A 16,095-nucleotide genomic window follows, 5' to 3' on the forward strand; every position below is an offset into this window, starting at 1 on the left:
ATGGCTGCATTGGGAGGATGGTTCTTCCTTGAACAGGAAAAAATCATCGGCTCTACTCATGGGACTATATTCCATAGAGTACTTGGAGCATGTACGGCTGTGCGTCATGTCTTTTGGGTATCCAGCTGTGCTTTGGTGAATGAAGCCGTGGTACGGACCCAGGTCAGTGAGCTTCAGTTAGCCTAGTGGTTTTAAAGGCCAAAAATACCTCCGTGGGCAAGGCTTCCACCAGAGTGTTATTTTCTTGGCTGTGGTTGTTCCCAGTGAGAGTGACATAAGTATCCTGAGACTCCAATCGAGATGACTGGGAGCAAGGTACCGGGTGCTGGTTGTGCACCCTTAAGTTCTCCATCAACCAGAGATTTTGTGGCATTTTCCTCAGTGCCAAATCCAGATCCTTGTGCACATCCTCCTCTGTATATTGGAGCGTGAAAACGCCAGACATTTTTGGTGGAAGAGGTGGAGGAGGTAGCGGGGGGTTCAGGCTTAACTCTGAGAGAACCTCCAGAGAAGTGGGGTATTCCTCATTGTAGAACAATGCTGGGGTCAAGCACAAGCCCCCATTTGTTTGGTTCAACCACTCCTGTGCAAAAGCAAATGAAATTGAGTGAAGATTGTTTTGACTCATTTCTCAGCCATAAATGATCCACTCCAGAATGTTCTGTTATGGGTCTTATCTTTTAGCTATCTCTTTCTGATTCTACTGTACCTTGTGTTTTTGACGTATCAGTGTCTAGTAAACTTACATAAGAAACTAAGATAATAGACACAGTCAACATAAAACAATAAAATATCTAAAATGAAACTGTCTATGTACATAGTGCAAGGGTATATACAATATATTCTTCTTAGACTCTCGCCTTGTTCTTACCTGAAAGTCACCACCGTAATCAGTAAAAAGGCCTTGAAACTTGCCATCAGGAGTTGGAATAGTTGGCCAAATCTTCTTTCTCAGAAACCTGAAAATAACACAAAGGCTAAAATATTTCCGCCACAAACCATCAACTGATAGTGCTTGTACTTTATTTGTGGTAGGAGCATCCTGACCTGCGATTGGACACCAGCACAGTGAAAGACAGCACCATTAGGATGAAAGACATGGTGAGGATTAGGAACACAATGAACGGGTTGAGTTCTGTAAAGAGACATTGGAAAACCACAAATCATGAATGCAAACGCCTAAAAAAGTATCTCCAGCTGCAATAGTCTCAATATTTAGGTTCGGACAGAACTTTTTTTTTTTTTTTTTCCCCCATCTACAGTAATTAATATGTTGTTGCAAGAAAACTAACAGTTGAAAACTAAATCAGTGGCTTTCATACTCATAATAATGACCATATTTTTTAATTAGTGTAGTTCCCTACTTCTGCTTTTAACTCAGTGAGCTGAAGTCCCAAGAGATAGTCTCTTGTGATGTCCCAGATGATGACCACAAGTTTTGTGTGACTTCAGGTGTACAGTATGTTTTTCCAAAACATTTTGTGTTGATGGTAATATGCTAATTTGCTTACAGTTATTTCGTTCAACACCGAGTTTATGTCATGTCATTATCCAAGCTGCTTAACCTCACAAAGGTCATGGCAAAGCTGGAGCCTATCCCAGCTAGCTCCAGGAAAAAGGCACACTTTACCCTGAACTGGTTGCCAGTCAGTCGCAGGGCAGATATTGACACCATCACTGAGCGGGAATTGATCCCACACTACCCACACCAAAGGCAGGCATGTGTACCACTACATCATCAGTGACTCCGACACCTAGATAATTTTAATTGGATATGAGCTACCGTAATGCCAGTGTGGCATTTCTGTGGCATGAGAGGAGTTCATTATGTGTACTGCAACATCCATCCATCTATTTTCTGAGCTGCTTAACCCCACAAGGGTTGCAGGAGTGCTGGAGCCTATCCCAGCGTTCATCGGGCAGAACTCCGATGCCAACACTCTAACCACCTACATCTCTGTACTAGCCTGTGCTGCAACAAAATTATCGAATTTGAAATAAAATGTTTTAAACTGTGTTTTTATCTACTACAAATAAATTATTTTTTAGCTACTCAAGCAGTAGGGGTCAGACTCAATGCCTGGTGCCCAGATATGGCCCGCCACACGATTTGACGTGGCTTGAAAAAAGAAATTGTGCATGTACCTCATGTTTCTAGCTATTCTGTTCTAAAATTGTTGAAAAATTGTTAATTTTTAATAAAAACGAGATTGGAAGCGTTTTTGTCACCAAACCACATTTTTAAAATAAAGTATAAAATAGTTCAATTAATTGTTTTCCTTGACTTCAGTTAGCTGGGATAGGCTCCACCACTCCCTCGTCCCTTGTGATGATAAGCGTCTTGGGAAAATGGATGGATGGACTTCATATCGAGTTATCAATCAATTTTTCTCTGTCGATTGTATCTAATAATTATATGAGGTGGTTATACGCAGACATTTATATGGTTTTGCAGTCATAACGGCCATCAAAAGAAAACCATAACAGTATGGCCTATGATAAAAATGAGTTTGACACCTTTGATCGAATCCGATGACATTCAATGACAGGCAGAAGTATTAAAAACACTTTACCTACAGTAAATGACAGAGGATACAACTGACCTAACTGTTGCCAGTGATACAAAGGAATACAGTAATAGTTTTGTTTCAAGTAAACAGACCAATATTCCACACTGACTGGGTAATTTTGTGGGTTGATTAAGAGGAAATTTTAATTATTGCCCTTTACGTGTGCTATGTGATTTTTTCAATACACAATACAAGCATTGCTTAAATACAGTTTGGAAGCACTTCTACTGTATCTATTCATACTCAAAATATACTTCTGTACCTGTGACCTGTCTTTGAAGGAATTACACAATTTCATTCTGTTAATAAATGCAGACCTGCAGGCGGCGTCTCCATGAACACAGGGTCACTCCACACACTCCAGAAGCCATTATAGCTAATTCCATCCGGTTTTACCCGAACCCGCACCTTGTACTTAGTGCCTGGCTGTAGGCTCCTTAAAATCGTCCTGGAGCTGGCTCGTACCACATCTACCTACAAAAAAAATCTACCGTCAGATCAGTCATAAACCCCCACCGCTTGAAAAATTGAAGTAATAATAAAATAACCCTTACTTGTGCTGTATGGCTATCAACCATTGCATAAGAGACCTCGTACATCAAGCTGTCGTCCATGTATTTGAGAGGAGGTATCCAGCTGACATTCAGATGACCCTCTTGACCAGTGGTATCCACAGTCACGTTAGCGGGAGGATCCAGCAGAACTGTTAGATAACCACATGATTTGGAGGGTGATTAAAGGTATTCTATTCCTTAAAAGTTGTCATGTGACACACCTGAGGATAAAAGTATGTGGACACACCGACACGAAGCCAATGATTCCCAACCACTTCACGTTAATTTGCAATGTGTGTGTGTGTGTGTGTGTGTGGTGTACAAAATTATCCAGTTTCTCCCAATTGGTTCCAAAATATTATTGACTAAAAATAATGTAGGGGAGCATGGTGGATAAGCTGATAAAGCGTTGGCCTCACAGTTCTGAGGTCACAGGTTCAATCCCGGACCCGCCTATGTGGAGTTTGCATGTTTTCCCCGTGGCTGCGTGGGTTTTCTCCAGGCGCTCTGGTTTCCTCCCACATCCCAAAAACATGCAACATTAATTAGACACTCTAAATTGCCCCTAGGTGTGAATGTGAGTGCGACTGTTTGTCTCAATGTGCCCCGCGATTGGCTGGCAACCAGTTCAGGGTGTATCCCGCCTCCTGCCCGTTGACAGCTTGGATAAGTTCCAGCACTGCCCGCGACCCTTGTGAGGATAAGCGGCTGAGAAAATGGATGGATGGACAAATAATGTATCTTTTTTTCAGCTATCAGTACCAGTGACATTGTGACGGGGTGAACAATTCAGTGCTCCTCCGCTAGAGGGCAGAAGGTACTATGAGCCTGTGTATCATCCCTTTTCCATTCATACAACTGAATAAGTTACAGCTTCCTGCAAGTGTATGAGGTAAACATGGACAGATTTCACACTGAGTACTGTAAACGAACTTGAGTTTGAGACGCGATGGGTGAGGGTCGTTGTGGACAGCTCTCACAGATCCTCTTTCCACAGGTTTTCTCACCTATGTGTGTTGCTGTGGGCGTTTTGTGTATGAGTGGGAACTGGTAGCGTGTGTATTTTTTTTTGTTTTTTAATATTTCATGCTATTTTAATTAGCTGTTTTCGTCACTGTAAAGCAATTTCTGTTGCATATTAGTGTCTCAAAAGTGCTGTATGAACGTGATACTTGGCAACCTCATTGATATGCAGTCCTTGGATGACATTTAAAATACCTCAGAACTAATTTAAGGTCAACCAGCCTGTGAAATGTGTTCAACCTCAAAATTCCACCTTCCGCGAATTATTGCCCCTTAGAATGACTCAGAGCACATGCTGGAATTTCATTTAAATTATTATTTAAAAAAATAGATGGATAAAAAGACTTACAGAAAAATTCCACTTGTAGGCTGCGATTGTGGATCAGCCTCCCCTCTCGGTGAATTTCAATGTCCATTCGGACAAACATGGATATTTGAGTCAGGTGGCAGATGTACAGCCTCTTTCCCCCTGGCATGTTTTGGGTTGTCAGTGGACATTCCCTGCTGTTGTCATTTCTGTCGGGGACATAGAAAGATAAGAATATTTGTATATATATATTTATATTTTGAGTTATAAATTGGAATGTGGTGTAGTAGTTGTTTACAGATAGTATTTGCATGACAGAGTTTTAGTTTTGTCATCTACACGAGAAGAAGCCCAACCAAGAAACAGGAAGCCTCCAAATTGATCACCGACCGCATGGCGTGTTCTTACTCGTAGGCGTATGTGAAGGAATACTGATCCACAGACCCAGCCCTCTCCTCATCTTCCTCCCAGAAGCAGGTGAAGTCCTTCCTGCTCTCTGCAAAGCATTTGGGGCTTTCTGGCTCCTTTTCCAGCAGAACCGAAACTGTTGAAGCGATGTTTTGATGCGACACGTGAGAGTTAGCGCAATAGAACAAAAGAAAATCGTTGAAACCTCTCACTTAGCTCAGCAATTTGTTTCTTTAGCAGAGTCCAGAGATGGACCCATGTGGTTATTGAAAGATCAGCCCTACCTTTTTTCTGGAAATGTCGGGTGCCTGCGAAGGTGGAGGCCATGCTCATGATGGACGCTATGATGGAAATTGCCAAGAATCGTCTCAGGTGATCACAGGTCATCCTGTCTTCTTGGTGAACACAAAGACTGCTGTTGTCTTGTTGTGCACAACATGAGAACAAGCTGAAACACTTGCACGCATCTGCACCACTTCACTCCCAAGGGGGCTTGTCCTATTTTGGCCTTAGATACCATGGATAGTGCAACACGGTTACAAGGCTGCTCCTCACTGATAAGACGTGTGCAGAGCTGTTTACTTTCTCCTAAAATCAGCGAAGACGAAGAAGAGGAGGGGCAAGAGCATACATCCAAAACTTTTTTTTTTATGTACCATCTTCTCGGTTGAAAAAGGAATTGGACTCATTGACGATTGAAGACAACGTGATCCTCAGACCTCATGCACGCTTAAATTATATATATTGATACATTGCAGTGACTTGTTTTTTCAGGTAGAACTGGCACCTGTGTCAAGGCTCCCATTCTATTCTATTCATCATGTTTAGTCCGTCTCATTACTCTTTTGCCATTTGGTGTTACTCCTTTGCTGTTTTGAGATTCCCCCATCAACCTTCAAAGTCCAAGAGCTTCATGTTTCCGCGGGATCCCGTGCAAAATGTGGTTGAACAAAAACACTCATCCATCCATCCATTTTCTTAGCCGCTTACCCTCACAACGGTCGCGGGAGTGCTGGAGCCTTTCCCAGCTGTCATTGGGTAGAGGGCAAGGTACACCCTGAACATTCGTTCCCAGCCAATCGCAGGGCACATAGAGACAAACAGCCACACTCACAATCACACCTCGGGGCAATTTAGAGTGTTCAATTAATGTTGTATGTTTTTGGGAAGTGGGAGGAAACCAGAGTGCCCAGAGGAAACCCGCGCAGGCATTGGAAGAACATGCAAACTCCACACAAGTGGGGCTGGGATTTTAACCCAAGTCCTCAGAACTGTGAGACCAACGCTCTTACTAGGTGCTCCACCGTGCCGCCAAGTCACATCCAGTGATTGTAAATTAAATCCTGTGCAAATCCTTGTGGTCAAAGTCCAGACCCATTGGACATCAGCAAATTGTGAATTTCATTCCTAAAGTCGCCTAAACCAGGCCTTCACCGCATCCACCTTCACTTCCTGCTCATTTAGAAATGTAGATTACCTGACCAGCCAGGAAATAATGTGCTGTCTTTCAATACACCACATTTATTTGTTTATCTTTCTTGCTATAGGCATTTGTTCATTTGTGGACACAATATAACTAAAAGTGCTATTTTCTTCACTTTTAACTCAGTATAACATGCTGTAATGAGACACATTTTGTTGTTATCAATCCCCTTATTTCAATAAATTGTATAATAGGAGTATACTATGAGACTGCTTGCAATGTCCTATCATTCTGTGAGTTAATTGATAAGTTCTTGGTACACAATAAAATTAATAAAAAATTACACTCTTCAGAATACTTTGAATAGGTCAAAAGATTTAACCATTTACTACCTGTAGATAGAAACACCCCATAAATAAAAACCATTTAGGACAAGACCATTTCATCCCACTGGGAAATCTTACCACTTCATCTAAAGAAGACATTTTGGACTACTGTACTCTTCCAACTTTGTTTTGTAGGAAGTCTCTTTACTGACAAACTGCACAAAGTGAAATCCAAAAACAAGTGCTTGGAGGAATTTGGTATGGAAGAGCTTTGAAAGCCCTGACCCCAGCAAAACAAATTTGAAAAGATACAGATTTTGAATAATAATGTAAATAGATTGATAGACAGACAAGTGTGCTTTCAGTAATTTAACGAAACAGTGTACTATTTACCTGAAAGAGACAGACAAACGGTTTCTTATCATTATACTCCACCCTCGCTGTCTTCGTTTAACCAAGTTATCAAAGCAGTAGACACGGCTGTTTCTTAACGCTGATAGGTCACTGAGGGGGGAATTGTCAAACCTATCCTGGTCTTTTTGAGTGCAACCCTGCGCGTCCTTACATCATTTGAAAGAGGGAGGGCAACTGCATTACATCAGTATCTATACTGAGGCAAGAAAATACTGTGCTTTTTCATTAGTGTGGCACCTCTCAGTGACGGGCATAGAATTTAAGCTGTGCTTGAAGTTGGAGGGGATGCAGAAGGAAATGGTGACAGGAAAAGGAAGGTGTGGAAATGGGTATTGCTGAGTAGAACAATGGCAATTGTGGTTTTACTGGTTCTTTTGATAAAACATGAAAAAATTGTTTTACTGAAAGAAGATGATGCAGATAAATATTATAGAGTACAGTACTTGATAAGCGTAGCAAATTCACTTCATTCTATGTGCACCACCCCAAACTACTTATGTAAGGTATTTAATGAGAGGATTCATTCAGTTAGTATTGATTATTGAAGTGGATATTGGTCTGGACTCTGTTTGGGCCATTTCCAAACTACAATTTCGATTCAGTCGAATCCATTTTTTTTGTGAACTTTTTATGAATTCCTTTCAATTTATTATTTCTTTTGCTTTATTCATCTCAGATAAGTCACTTCAGGTTAACTTACATTACGTTACAATACGTCAGTTCCATCAACAGTAGTGTGTAAAGTGTAGAAAAAAAAAATATTTCAGTTTGATTGGTTTGTGAATACAGTCCATAATGTTTGAATTAAACTGCCAAATGTTTATCTTTGCACCATTCATGCTATCCTGTATACCTTGATGTATGTTCCGAGTACGGAAGAGCAAAGGAGGAATTACAGACAAGGGTTGATTTTATTTTTTTTTAATATATACATTTCAAAATATTCTTGCTTACATGCAGTTTCAACCACGCTGCCAAGCACAAATAAACTGATGATGTGATATCGCATTTTGAATAATCCAAGTGATAAACACAAGTACAAAGAACAAAACAAGGCTTACAAACAAAGAGCGACACGGCCGAACACAGCCGAACTGGCCAATTAACAACAAACTAGTCGGCGACCCACACCCACACACCTGGCAGTTGACCCTTGCACACATACCAATCTACTGGAACAGAAAACAAAAAATTGCAACCCCTGGTGTTCTAATTGGAAAGCAATGTTTTGAGCTGCCACGTATTGTCAATTTTATTGAACCACAAACAATATGTCGCAATTGTCATGGAAGAAGCAGATTGTTCTGGCTGCTCCAGCTAACTACAATAATGAAAACAGAGGCTAAGTACACTGTTACATTTCACCAACTCCCTCCCACATTTCACGTTCTACCCCTAAAATTATAAATCTCTAATAGTTGGGTATTATTGTATAAATCTATATAATGTATATACTGTATACTGTATTGGTATGGCAAGCAGGCAGTTGCCTTATCTTATGTCCTTCCCAGAAACGTCTTTTTTGTTGTAAATTCTCATTTGACATGACAGCATTTCTGAGTGGCTGTTCCATCTGCGACACTATTTGTCTGCAATTCAGATTTGGATCACAGCAAAACGTCTTGTAGACGGCGTGCCACTCGTGAAAGCTAATTGCAGAATCCCTCACACTTACGCAACAGTTCAGTCACATTTGGTCACGTCGCTGTTTATGACACAGGCGTAACAGCTCTGGATAGGTCAAATTCTGAAACATTAGTATGAAAATAGCTAATACCACAGAAAGAAAAAGACCAAAACCTCAGTATCAGCTCAGTACATTTGTGTCACATAGGGCTACTGTATTCCTTTAAAACTTCAGTTCATAGATGATGTAGAAAGTGTTGCAAGTTTACCACCTTAGTCCACAGGTGGAAACGAGCCAATTGTGTGGTCAGGAAGATGGTGATAGTATCGGAAACCTGATGTGTTTCAAAGATATTTTCCAGCAACAGACACTGACCAGAGGGATAAGAGACCACAAGCGTTTTTACAAGAGCCAAACGTTAAACCCAACATGAAGCTGTGATGACTGATGGCTTTGGCTTAGCAACACAACATGACACCACAGTGTGTTGCTTTCACTTTTACACACATAGACAATGGCATGTTTAATAATGGTTATAATAATGAGGGTTTTGTAAAAATACACCTTTTCAAAATCAGATGGAGTTTAATCTATTAATATTTAGTTGATCAAAAAAAGATAGCTACAAGCTATTTCTTTGGGAACGACAGTAGAATCCAATGTGACCCAATACAAGAGTTGTGTCAAAAATCTCGAATGACATTGAAATAGCTAAGACATTTTGTACTGTGCAGTGAGGCGGCACTGCGGCCTATTGACTGTGAAGTCTGTCTTGTACTCTGTTTCATCTTCAGCCTTTTTGCCTGTACTGTAGTTTGCATGCACTCTTCATGCTCGCGTGGGTTCTCAGGCTTCCTTTCACATTCCCAAATCATGCAAGTTAGGTTAACTAGCGACTCTAAAATTGTGATGTGAGCGTAAACAGTCGCCTGACCCCGAGACTGGCTGGTGACCAGTCGAGGGTTCATCCCAGGTCTTCCCCTCAAAATAGAAAGTGAACATGAGCAGGAACGCAGTTCTTCACCACAGCAAACTATAATCTCAACAACATATTGTGAGAGTAATACCTCCCTGACAATTTAAAGCCTTGATACACAGCGTGCAAGTGTACCAAATTGAGTGGCTTGTGCGTGTACTGTATTTCATGTGCACTACTAACAGTTGTCAGAAATGACATTCATGGCATTAATCACAAAGGATCTTATGACAACAGCACAAGTACCCATATTTCCTTTCCTGAAGAGGGATCATTGCACATGGTAACGGACACACAAAATATGATTTATTACTTGGATTTACAATGCATCGCCCAGCGTTGAGTCACGGGACAGCATTAATGGCGTACAACGAGTTCAACAGCTTCTTTTCCTCTTTTGATTGCAAATTAAATTGGAGAAAACATTCCAAGTACCAAAATCAAAACAGAAACGATAATCAGAAAGAAGATTCAAATTAGTAACAATGGCATGAGGAAATGTTTACCTCAAATTTGAGTCAAAATCACACAATAGATACTTAGTCATGGAATTACAAGGTAATGTCTTGTTCAGAAACAAGATTAATTGTCTTTGGGGCAATGTCCCACTGGAACAACCAACCAACACACACACACACACACACACACACACACACACACACACACACACACCAACAGGAAACTGCATTAGGCACACTTGCACACTTCAATGAAATCCAATACATAACGGAGAAAAAAAATAGCCTTTAACAAAGATAACACAGATCAGTGTTGAGTAAGTGGTACCGATTGAAGGAAATTATTCATACCTTGAGTGAATGTTAATGTTGTGATTTGTTGAATGGTTGTCTTCTGGCTAGAAAAAAATATATACAAGAAAGTGCAAAAGGATTTTAAGAAGTGGTCTTTTTTTATATATGGGAAATGGATTTATTTACTTTGGGAAAACAAAAAAATATTTCGCACTAGTGTAAAGATTTTAACTTTGACCCAAATAAAATAATTGTAATCTAAAAATTAAGAATATTGGATATTTTTGGGAGAAAAAGGTTTTCATAATTTCAGACAACATAATGCCAATCTAAACGTCACACAAGATTTTACAGTCTTTTGCCACTTTCCTCTCATTTTCATCAAAAAGTAAAATTTAACTCTTAAAATTCTGGAATGGTAATTAATAATTTTGAACTGTTACAACTGGACATTTATACGCACTTTCACCTGTCGGCGAAACATTTAAATATTGATGGGTTGGTGCTCTGTGTTCAGTCTTTCAAAATTTCCAATATTTTGTTTGCTAACAATGATTACAATTTCTTCAGTATAAAACGATCTCTTAGGAAAGGCCAATCACATTTAATATAGTTCTCCAAATTCTATTATCTACTGTATAGGGACACCAGATTTATATGCCAATGTGAGTAGTAGTGTTTAGCCAGAACAACGCAGAAATGAGCATTTTTTAAATACACTTAACAAGTTGCGGAAAACTTTGATAATTAATCGATGGAGATACTTTTTTGTCATTCAGATGATGCTGGTGAAAAAACTGATGATCCATATAGTCTTCTGCTTGTCTCAGTCCCATCCATCTGGGTTTTTGTCTTCTCAGGAGACAAATAACTTCTTTTTTAGCTACTCAAGCAGAAGGTGTCAGACTCAATGTCTGGTGCCCAGATACGGCCCGCCACACCATTTGACGTGGCTCACAAAAGCAAATTGTGCATGTACTTCATGTTTGTAGCTTATTTGTTCTAAAATTCTTTTCATTTTTAATATCAACGAGATTGCAAGCGTTTTTGTCACCAAACCACATTTTTAAAATAAAGTATAAAATAGTTCAATTAATTGTTTTCCTTGACTTCAGTTAGCTGGGATAGGCTCCACCACTCCCTCGTCCCTTGTGAGGATAAGCGTCTTGGGATAATGGATGGATGGACTTCAGATCGAGTTATCAATCATTTTTTCTCTGTAGACTGTATGTAACAATTATTCGATGAGGGGGTTTTACGTGTACATTTGTATGGTTTTGCAGTCAAAACGGCCATCAAAGAAAAACCATAACAATATGGACTATGATAAAAATGAGTTTGACACCTTTGATCGAAGCCGATGACATTCAATGACAGGCAGAAGTATTAAAAACACTTTACCTGCAGTAGATGACAGAGGGTACAACTGACATATCTGTTGCCAGTGACATAAAGGAATACAGTAATAGTTTTGTTTCAAGTAAACAGACCAATATTTCACACTGAGTAATTTTGTTGCTAGATTAAGAAGAGATTTTAATTATTGCCCTTTAGGTGTGCAATGTGATTTTTTTCAATACACAATACAAGCATTGGTTAAATACAATTTGGAAGCACGTCTACTGTATCTATTCATACTCAAAATATACTTCTGAACCTGTGACCTGTCTTTGAAGGAACTACACAATTTCATTCTGTTAATAAATGCAGACTTGCAGGCGGCGTCTCCATGAATACAGGGTCACTCCACACACTCCAGAAGCCATTATAGCTGATTCCATCCAGTTTTACCCGAACCCGCACCTTGTACTGAGTGGCTGGCTGTAGGCTCCTTAAGATCATCCTGGAGCTGGCTCGTACCACATCTACCTACAAAAAAATCAACCGTCAGATCAGTCATAAACCCCCACCACTTAAAAAAATGAAATATTAATAAAATAACCCTTACATGTGCTGTATGACTGTCGACCATTGCATAAGAGACCTCATACATGAAGCTGTCGTCCATGTATTTGAGAGGAGGTATCCAGCTGACATTCAGCTGGCCCTCTTGACCAGTGGTATCCACAGTCACGTTAGCGGGAGGATCCAGCAGAACTGTTAGATAACCACATGATTTGGAGGGTGATTAAAGGTATTCTATTCCTTAAAAGTTGTCATGTGACACACCTGAGGATAAAAGTATGTGGACACACCGACACGAAGCCAATGATTCCCAACCACTTCACGTTAATTTGCAATGTGTGTGTGTGTGTGTGTGTGTGGTGTACAAAATTATCCAGTTTCTCCCAATTGGTTCCAAAATATTTATTGACTAAAAATAATGTAGGGGAGCATGGTGGATAAGCTGATAAAGCGTTGGCCTCACAGTTCTGAGGTCACAGGTTCAATCCCGGACCCGCCTATGTGGAGTTTGCATGTTTTCCCCGTGGCTGCGTGGGTTTTCTCCAGGCGCTCTGGTTTCCTCCCACATCCCAAAAACATGCAACATTAATTAGACACTCTAAATTGCCCCTAGGTGTGAATGTGAGTGCGACTGTTTGTCTCAATGTGCCCCGCGATTGGCTGGCAACCAGTTCAGGGTGTATCCCGCCTCCTGCCCGTTGACAGCTTGGATAAGTTCCAGCACTGCCCGCGACCCTTGTGAGGATAAGCGGCTGAGAAAATGGATGGATGGACAAATAATGTATCTTTTTTTCAGCTATCAGTACCAGTGACATTGTGACGGGGTGAACAATTCAGTGCTCCTCCGCTAGAGGGCAGAAGGTACTATGAGCCTGTGTATCATCCCTTTTCCATTCATACAACTGAATAAGTTACAGCTTCCTGCAAGTGTATGAGGTAAACATGGACAGATTTCACACTGAGTACTGTAAACGAACTTGAGTTTGAGACGCGATGGGTGAGGGTCGTTGTGGACAGCTCTCACAGATCCTCTTTCCACAGGTTTTCTCACCTATGTGTGTTGCTGTGGGCGTTTTGTGTATGAGTGGGAACTGGTAGCGTGTGTATTTTTTTTTGTTTTTTAATATTTCATGCTATTTTAATTAGCTGTTTTCGTCACTGTAAAGCAATTTCTGTTGCATATTAGTGTCTCAAAAGTGCTGTATGAACGTGATACTTGGCAACCTCATTGATATGCAGTCCTTGGATGACATTTAAAATACCTCAGAACTAATTTAAGGTCAACCAGCCTGTGAAATGTGTTCAACCTCAAAATTCCACCTTCCGCGAATTATTGCCCCTTAGAATGACTCAGAGCACATGCTGGAATTTCATTTAAATTATTATTTAAAAAAATAGATGGATAAAAAGACTTACAGAAAAATTCCACTTGTAGGCTGCGATTGTGGATCAGCCTCCCCTCTCGGTGAATTTCAATGTCCATTCGGACAAACATGGATATTTGAGTCAGGTGGCAGATGTACAGCCTCTTTCCCCCTGGCATGTTTTGGGTTGTCAGTGGACATTCCCTGCTGTTGTCATTTCTGTCGGGGACATAGAAAGATAAGAATATTTGTATATATATATATATATTTATATTTTGAGTTATAAATTGGAATGTGGTGTATTAGTTGTTTACAGATAGTATTTGCATGACAGAGTTTTAGTTTTGTCATCTACACGAGAAGAAGCCCAACCAAGAAACAGGAAGCCTCCAAATTGATCACCGACCGCATGGCGTGTTCTTACTCGTAGGCGTATGTGAAGGAATACTGATCCACAGACCCAGCCCTCTCCTCATCTTCCTCCCAGAAGCAGGTGAAGTCCTTCCTGCTCTCTGCAAAGCATTTGGGGCTTTCTGGCTCCTTTTCCAGCAGAACCGAAACTGTTGAAGCGATGTTTTGATGCGACACGTGAGAGTTAGCGCAATAGAACAAAAGAAAATCGTTGAAACCTCTCACTTAGCTCAGCAATTTGTTTCTTTAGCAGAGTCCAGAGATGGACCCATGTGGTTATTGAAAGATCAGCCCTACCTTTTTTCTGGAAATGTCGGGTGCCTGCGAAGGTGGAGGCCATGCTCATGATGGACGCTATGATGGAAATTGCCAAGAATCGTCTCAGGTGATCACAGGTCATCCTGTCTTCTTGGTGAACACAAAGACTGCTGTTGTCTTGTTGTGCACAACATGAGAACAAGCTGAAACACTTGCACGCATCTGCACCACTTCACTCCCAAGGGGGCTTGTCCTATTTTGGCCTTAGATACCATGGATAGTGCAACACGGTTACAAGGCTGCTCCTCACTGATAAGACGTGTGCAGAGCTGTTTACTTTCTCCTAAAATCAGCGAAGACGAAGAAGAGGAGGGGCAAGAGCATACATCCAAAACTTTTTTTTTTATGTACCATCTTCTCGGTTGAAAAAGGAATTGGACTCATTGACGATTGAAGACAACGTGATCCTCAGACCTCATGCACGCTTAAATTATATATATTGATACATTGCAGTGACTTGTTTTTTCAGGTAGAACTGGCACCTGTGTCAAGGCTCCCATTCTATTCTATTCATCATGTTTAGTCCGTCTCATTACTCTTTTGCCATTTGGTGTTACTCCTTTGCTGTTTTGAGATTCCCCCATCAACCTTCAAAGTCCAAGAGCTTCATGTTTCCGCGGGATCCCGTGCAAAATGTGGTTGAACAAAAACACTCATCCATCCATCCATTTTCTTAGCCGCTTACCCTCACAACGGTCGCGGGAGTGCTGGAGCCTTTCCCAGCTGTCATTGGGTAGAGGGCAAGGTACACCCTGAACATTCGTTCCCAGCCAATCGCAGGGCACATAGAGACAAACAGCCACACTCACAATCACACCTCGGGGCAATTTAGAGTGTTCAATTAATGTTGTATGTTTTTGGGAAGTGGGAGGAAACCAGAGTGCCCAGAGGAAACCCGCGCAGGCATTGGAAGAACATGCAAACTCCACACAAGTGGGGCTGGGATTTTAACCCAAGTCCTCAGAACTGTGAGACCAACGCTCTTACTAGGTGCTCCACCGTGCCGCCAAGTCACATCCAGTGATTGTAAATTAAATCCTGTGCAAATCCTTGTGGTCAAAGTCCAGACCCATTGGACATCAGCAAATTGTGAATTTCATTCCTAAAGTCGCCTAAACCAGGCCTTCACCGCATCCACCTTCACTTCCTGCTCATTTAGAAATGTAGATTACCTGACCAGCCAGGAAATAATGTGCTGTCTTTCAATACACCACATTTATTTGTTTATCTTTCTTGCTATAGGCATTTGTTCATTTGTGGACACAATATAACTAAAAGTGCTATTTTCTTCACTTTTAACTCAGTATAACATGCTGTAATGAGACACATTTTGTTGTTATCAATCCCCTTATTTCAATAAATTGTATAATAGGAGTATACTATGAGACTGCTTGCAATGTCCTATCATTCTGTGAGTTAATTGACAAGTTCTTGGTACACAATAAAATTAATAAAAAATTACACTCTTCAGAATACTTTGAATAGGTCAAAAGATTTAACCATTTACTACCTGTAGATAGAAACACCCCATAAATAAAAACCATTTAGGACAAGACCATTTCATCCCACTGGGAAATCTTACCACTTCATCTAAAGAAGACATTTTGGACTACTGTACTCTTCCAACTTTGTTTTGTAGGAAGTCTCTTTACTGACAAACTGCACAAAGTGACATCCAAAAACAAGTGCTTGGAGGAATTTGGTATGGAAGAGCTTT

At 40.6% G+C, this 16,095-nt stretch overlaps 2 protein-coding genes across 5 annotated transcripts; both read right to left on the minus strand.

Moving 5' to 3' along the window:
• Positions 1-163: 163 nt before the first annotated feature.
• On the minus strand, positions 164-5,608 carry epor (erythropoietin receptor). Its single transcript, XM_061845725.1, has 8 exons — positions 5,147-5,608; positions 4,863-4,998; positions 4,497-4,663; positions 3,125-3,273; positions 2,888-3,044; positions 1,048-1,135; positions 872-959; positions 164-583 (listed from the first exon to the last, which is right to left on the minus strand). The coding sequence occupies exons 1-8, from the start codon at positions 5,247-5,249 to the stop codon at positions 164-166; spliced, it is 1,308 nt and encodes a 435-aa protein (XP_061701709.1). The 5' UTR covers positions 5,250-5,608.
• Positions 5,609-7,935: 2,327 nt separating this feature from the next.
• On the minus strand, positions 7,936-14,808 carry LOC133514226 (thrombopoietin receptor-like). 4 transcript variants are annotated; one of them, XM_061845727.1, is made up of 7 exons: positions 14,358-14,808; positions 14,074-14,209; positions 13,702-13,868; positions 12,329-12,477; positions 12,184-12,249; positions 10,438-10,484; positions 7,936-9,633 (listed from the first exon to the last, which is right to left on the minus strand). In XM_061845727.1, the coding sequence occupies exons 1-7, from the start codon at positions 14,458-14,460 to the stop codon at positions 9,336-9,338; spliced, it is 966 nt and encodes a 321-aa protein (XP_061701711.1). In that variant the 5' UTR covers positions 14,461-14,808; the 3' UTR covers positions 7,936-9,335. The 4 variants fall into 4 exon arrangements, with proteins under 4 accessions (XP_061701711.1, XP_061701712.1, XP_061701714.1 ...); XM_061845728.1 differs by having other exon boundaries at positions 9,495-10,236; positions 14,358-14,806; XM_061845730.1 differs by having other exon boundaries at positions 9,495-11,781; positions 14,358-14,632.
• Positions 14,809-16,095: the final 1,287 nt, after the last annotated feature.

This window comes from Syngnathoides biaculeatus, chromosome 16 (genome assembly GCF_019802595.1).
Source record: "Syngnathoides biaculeatus isolate LvHL_M chromosome 16, ASM1980259v1, whole genome shotgun sequence".
NCBI classification, from domain to species: domain Eukaryota; kingdom Metazoa; phylum Chordata; class Actinopteri; order Syngnathiformes; family Syngnathidae; genus Syngnathoides; species Syngnathoides biaculeatus.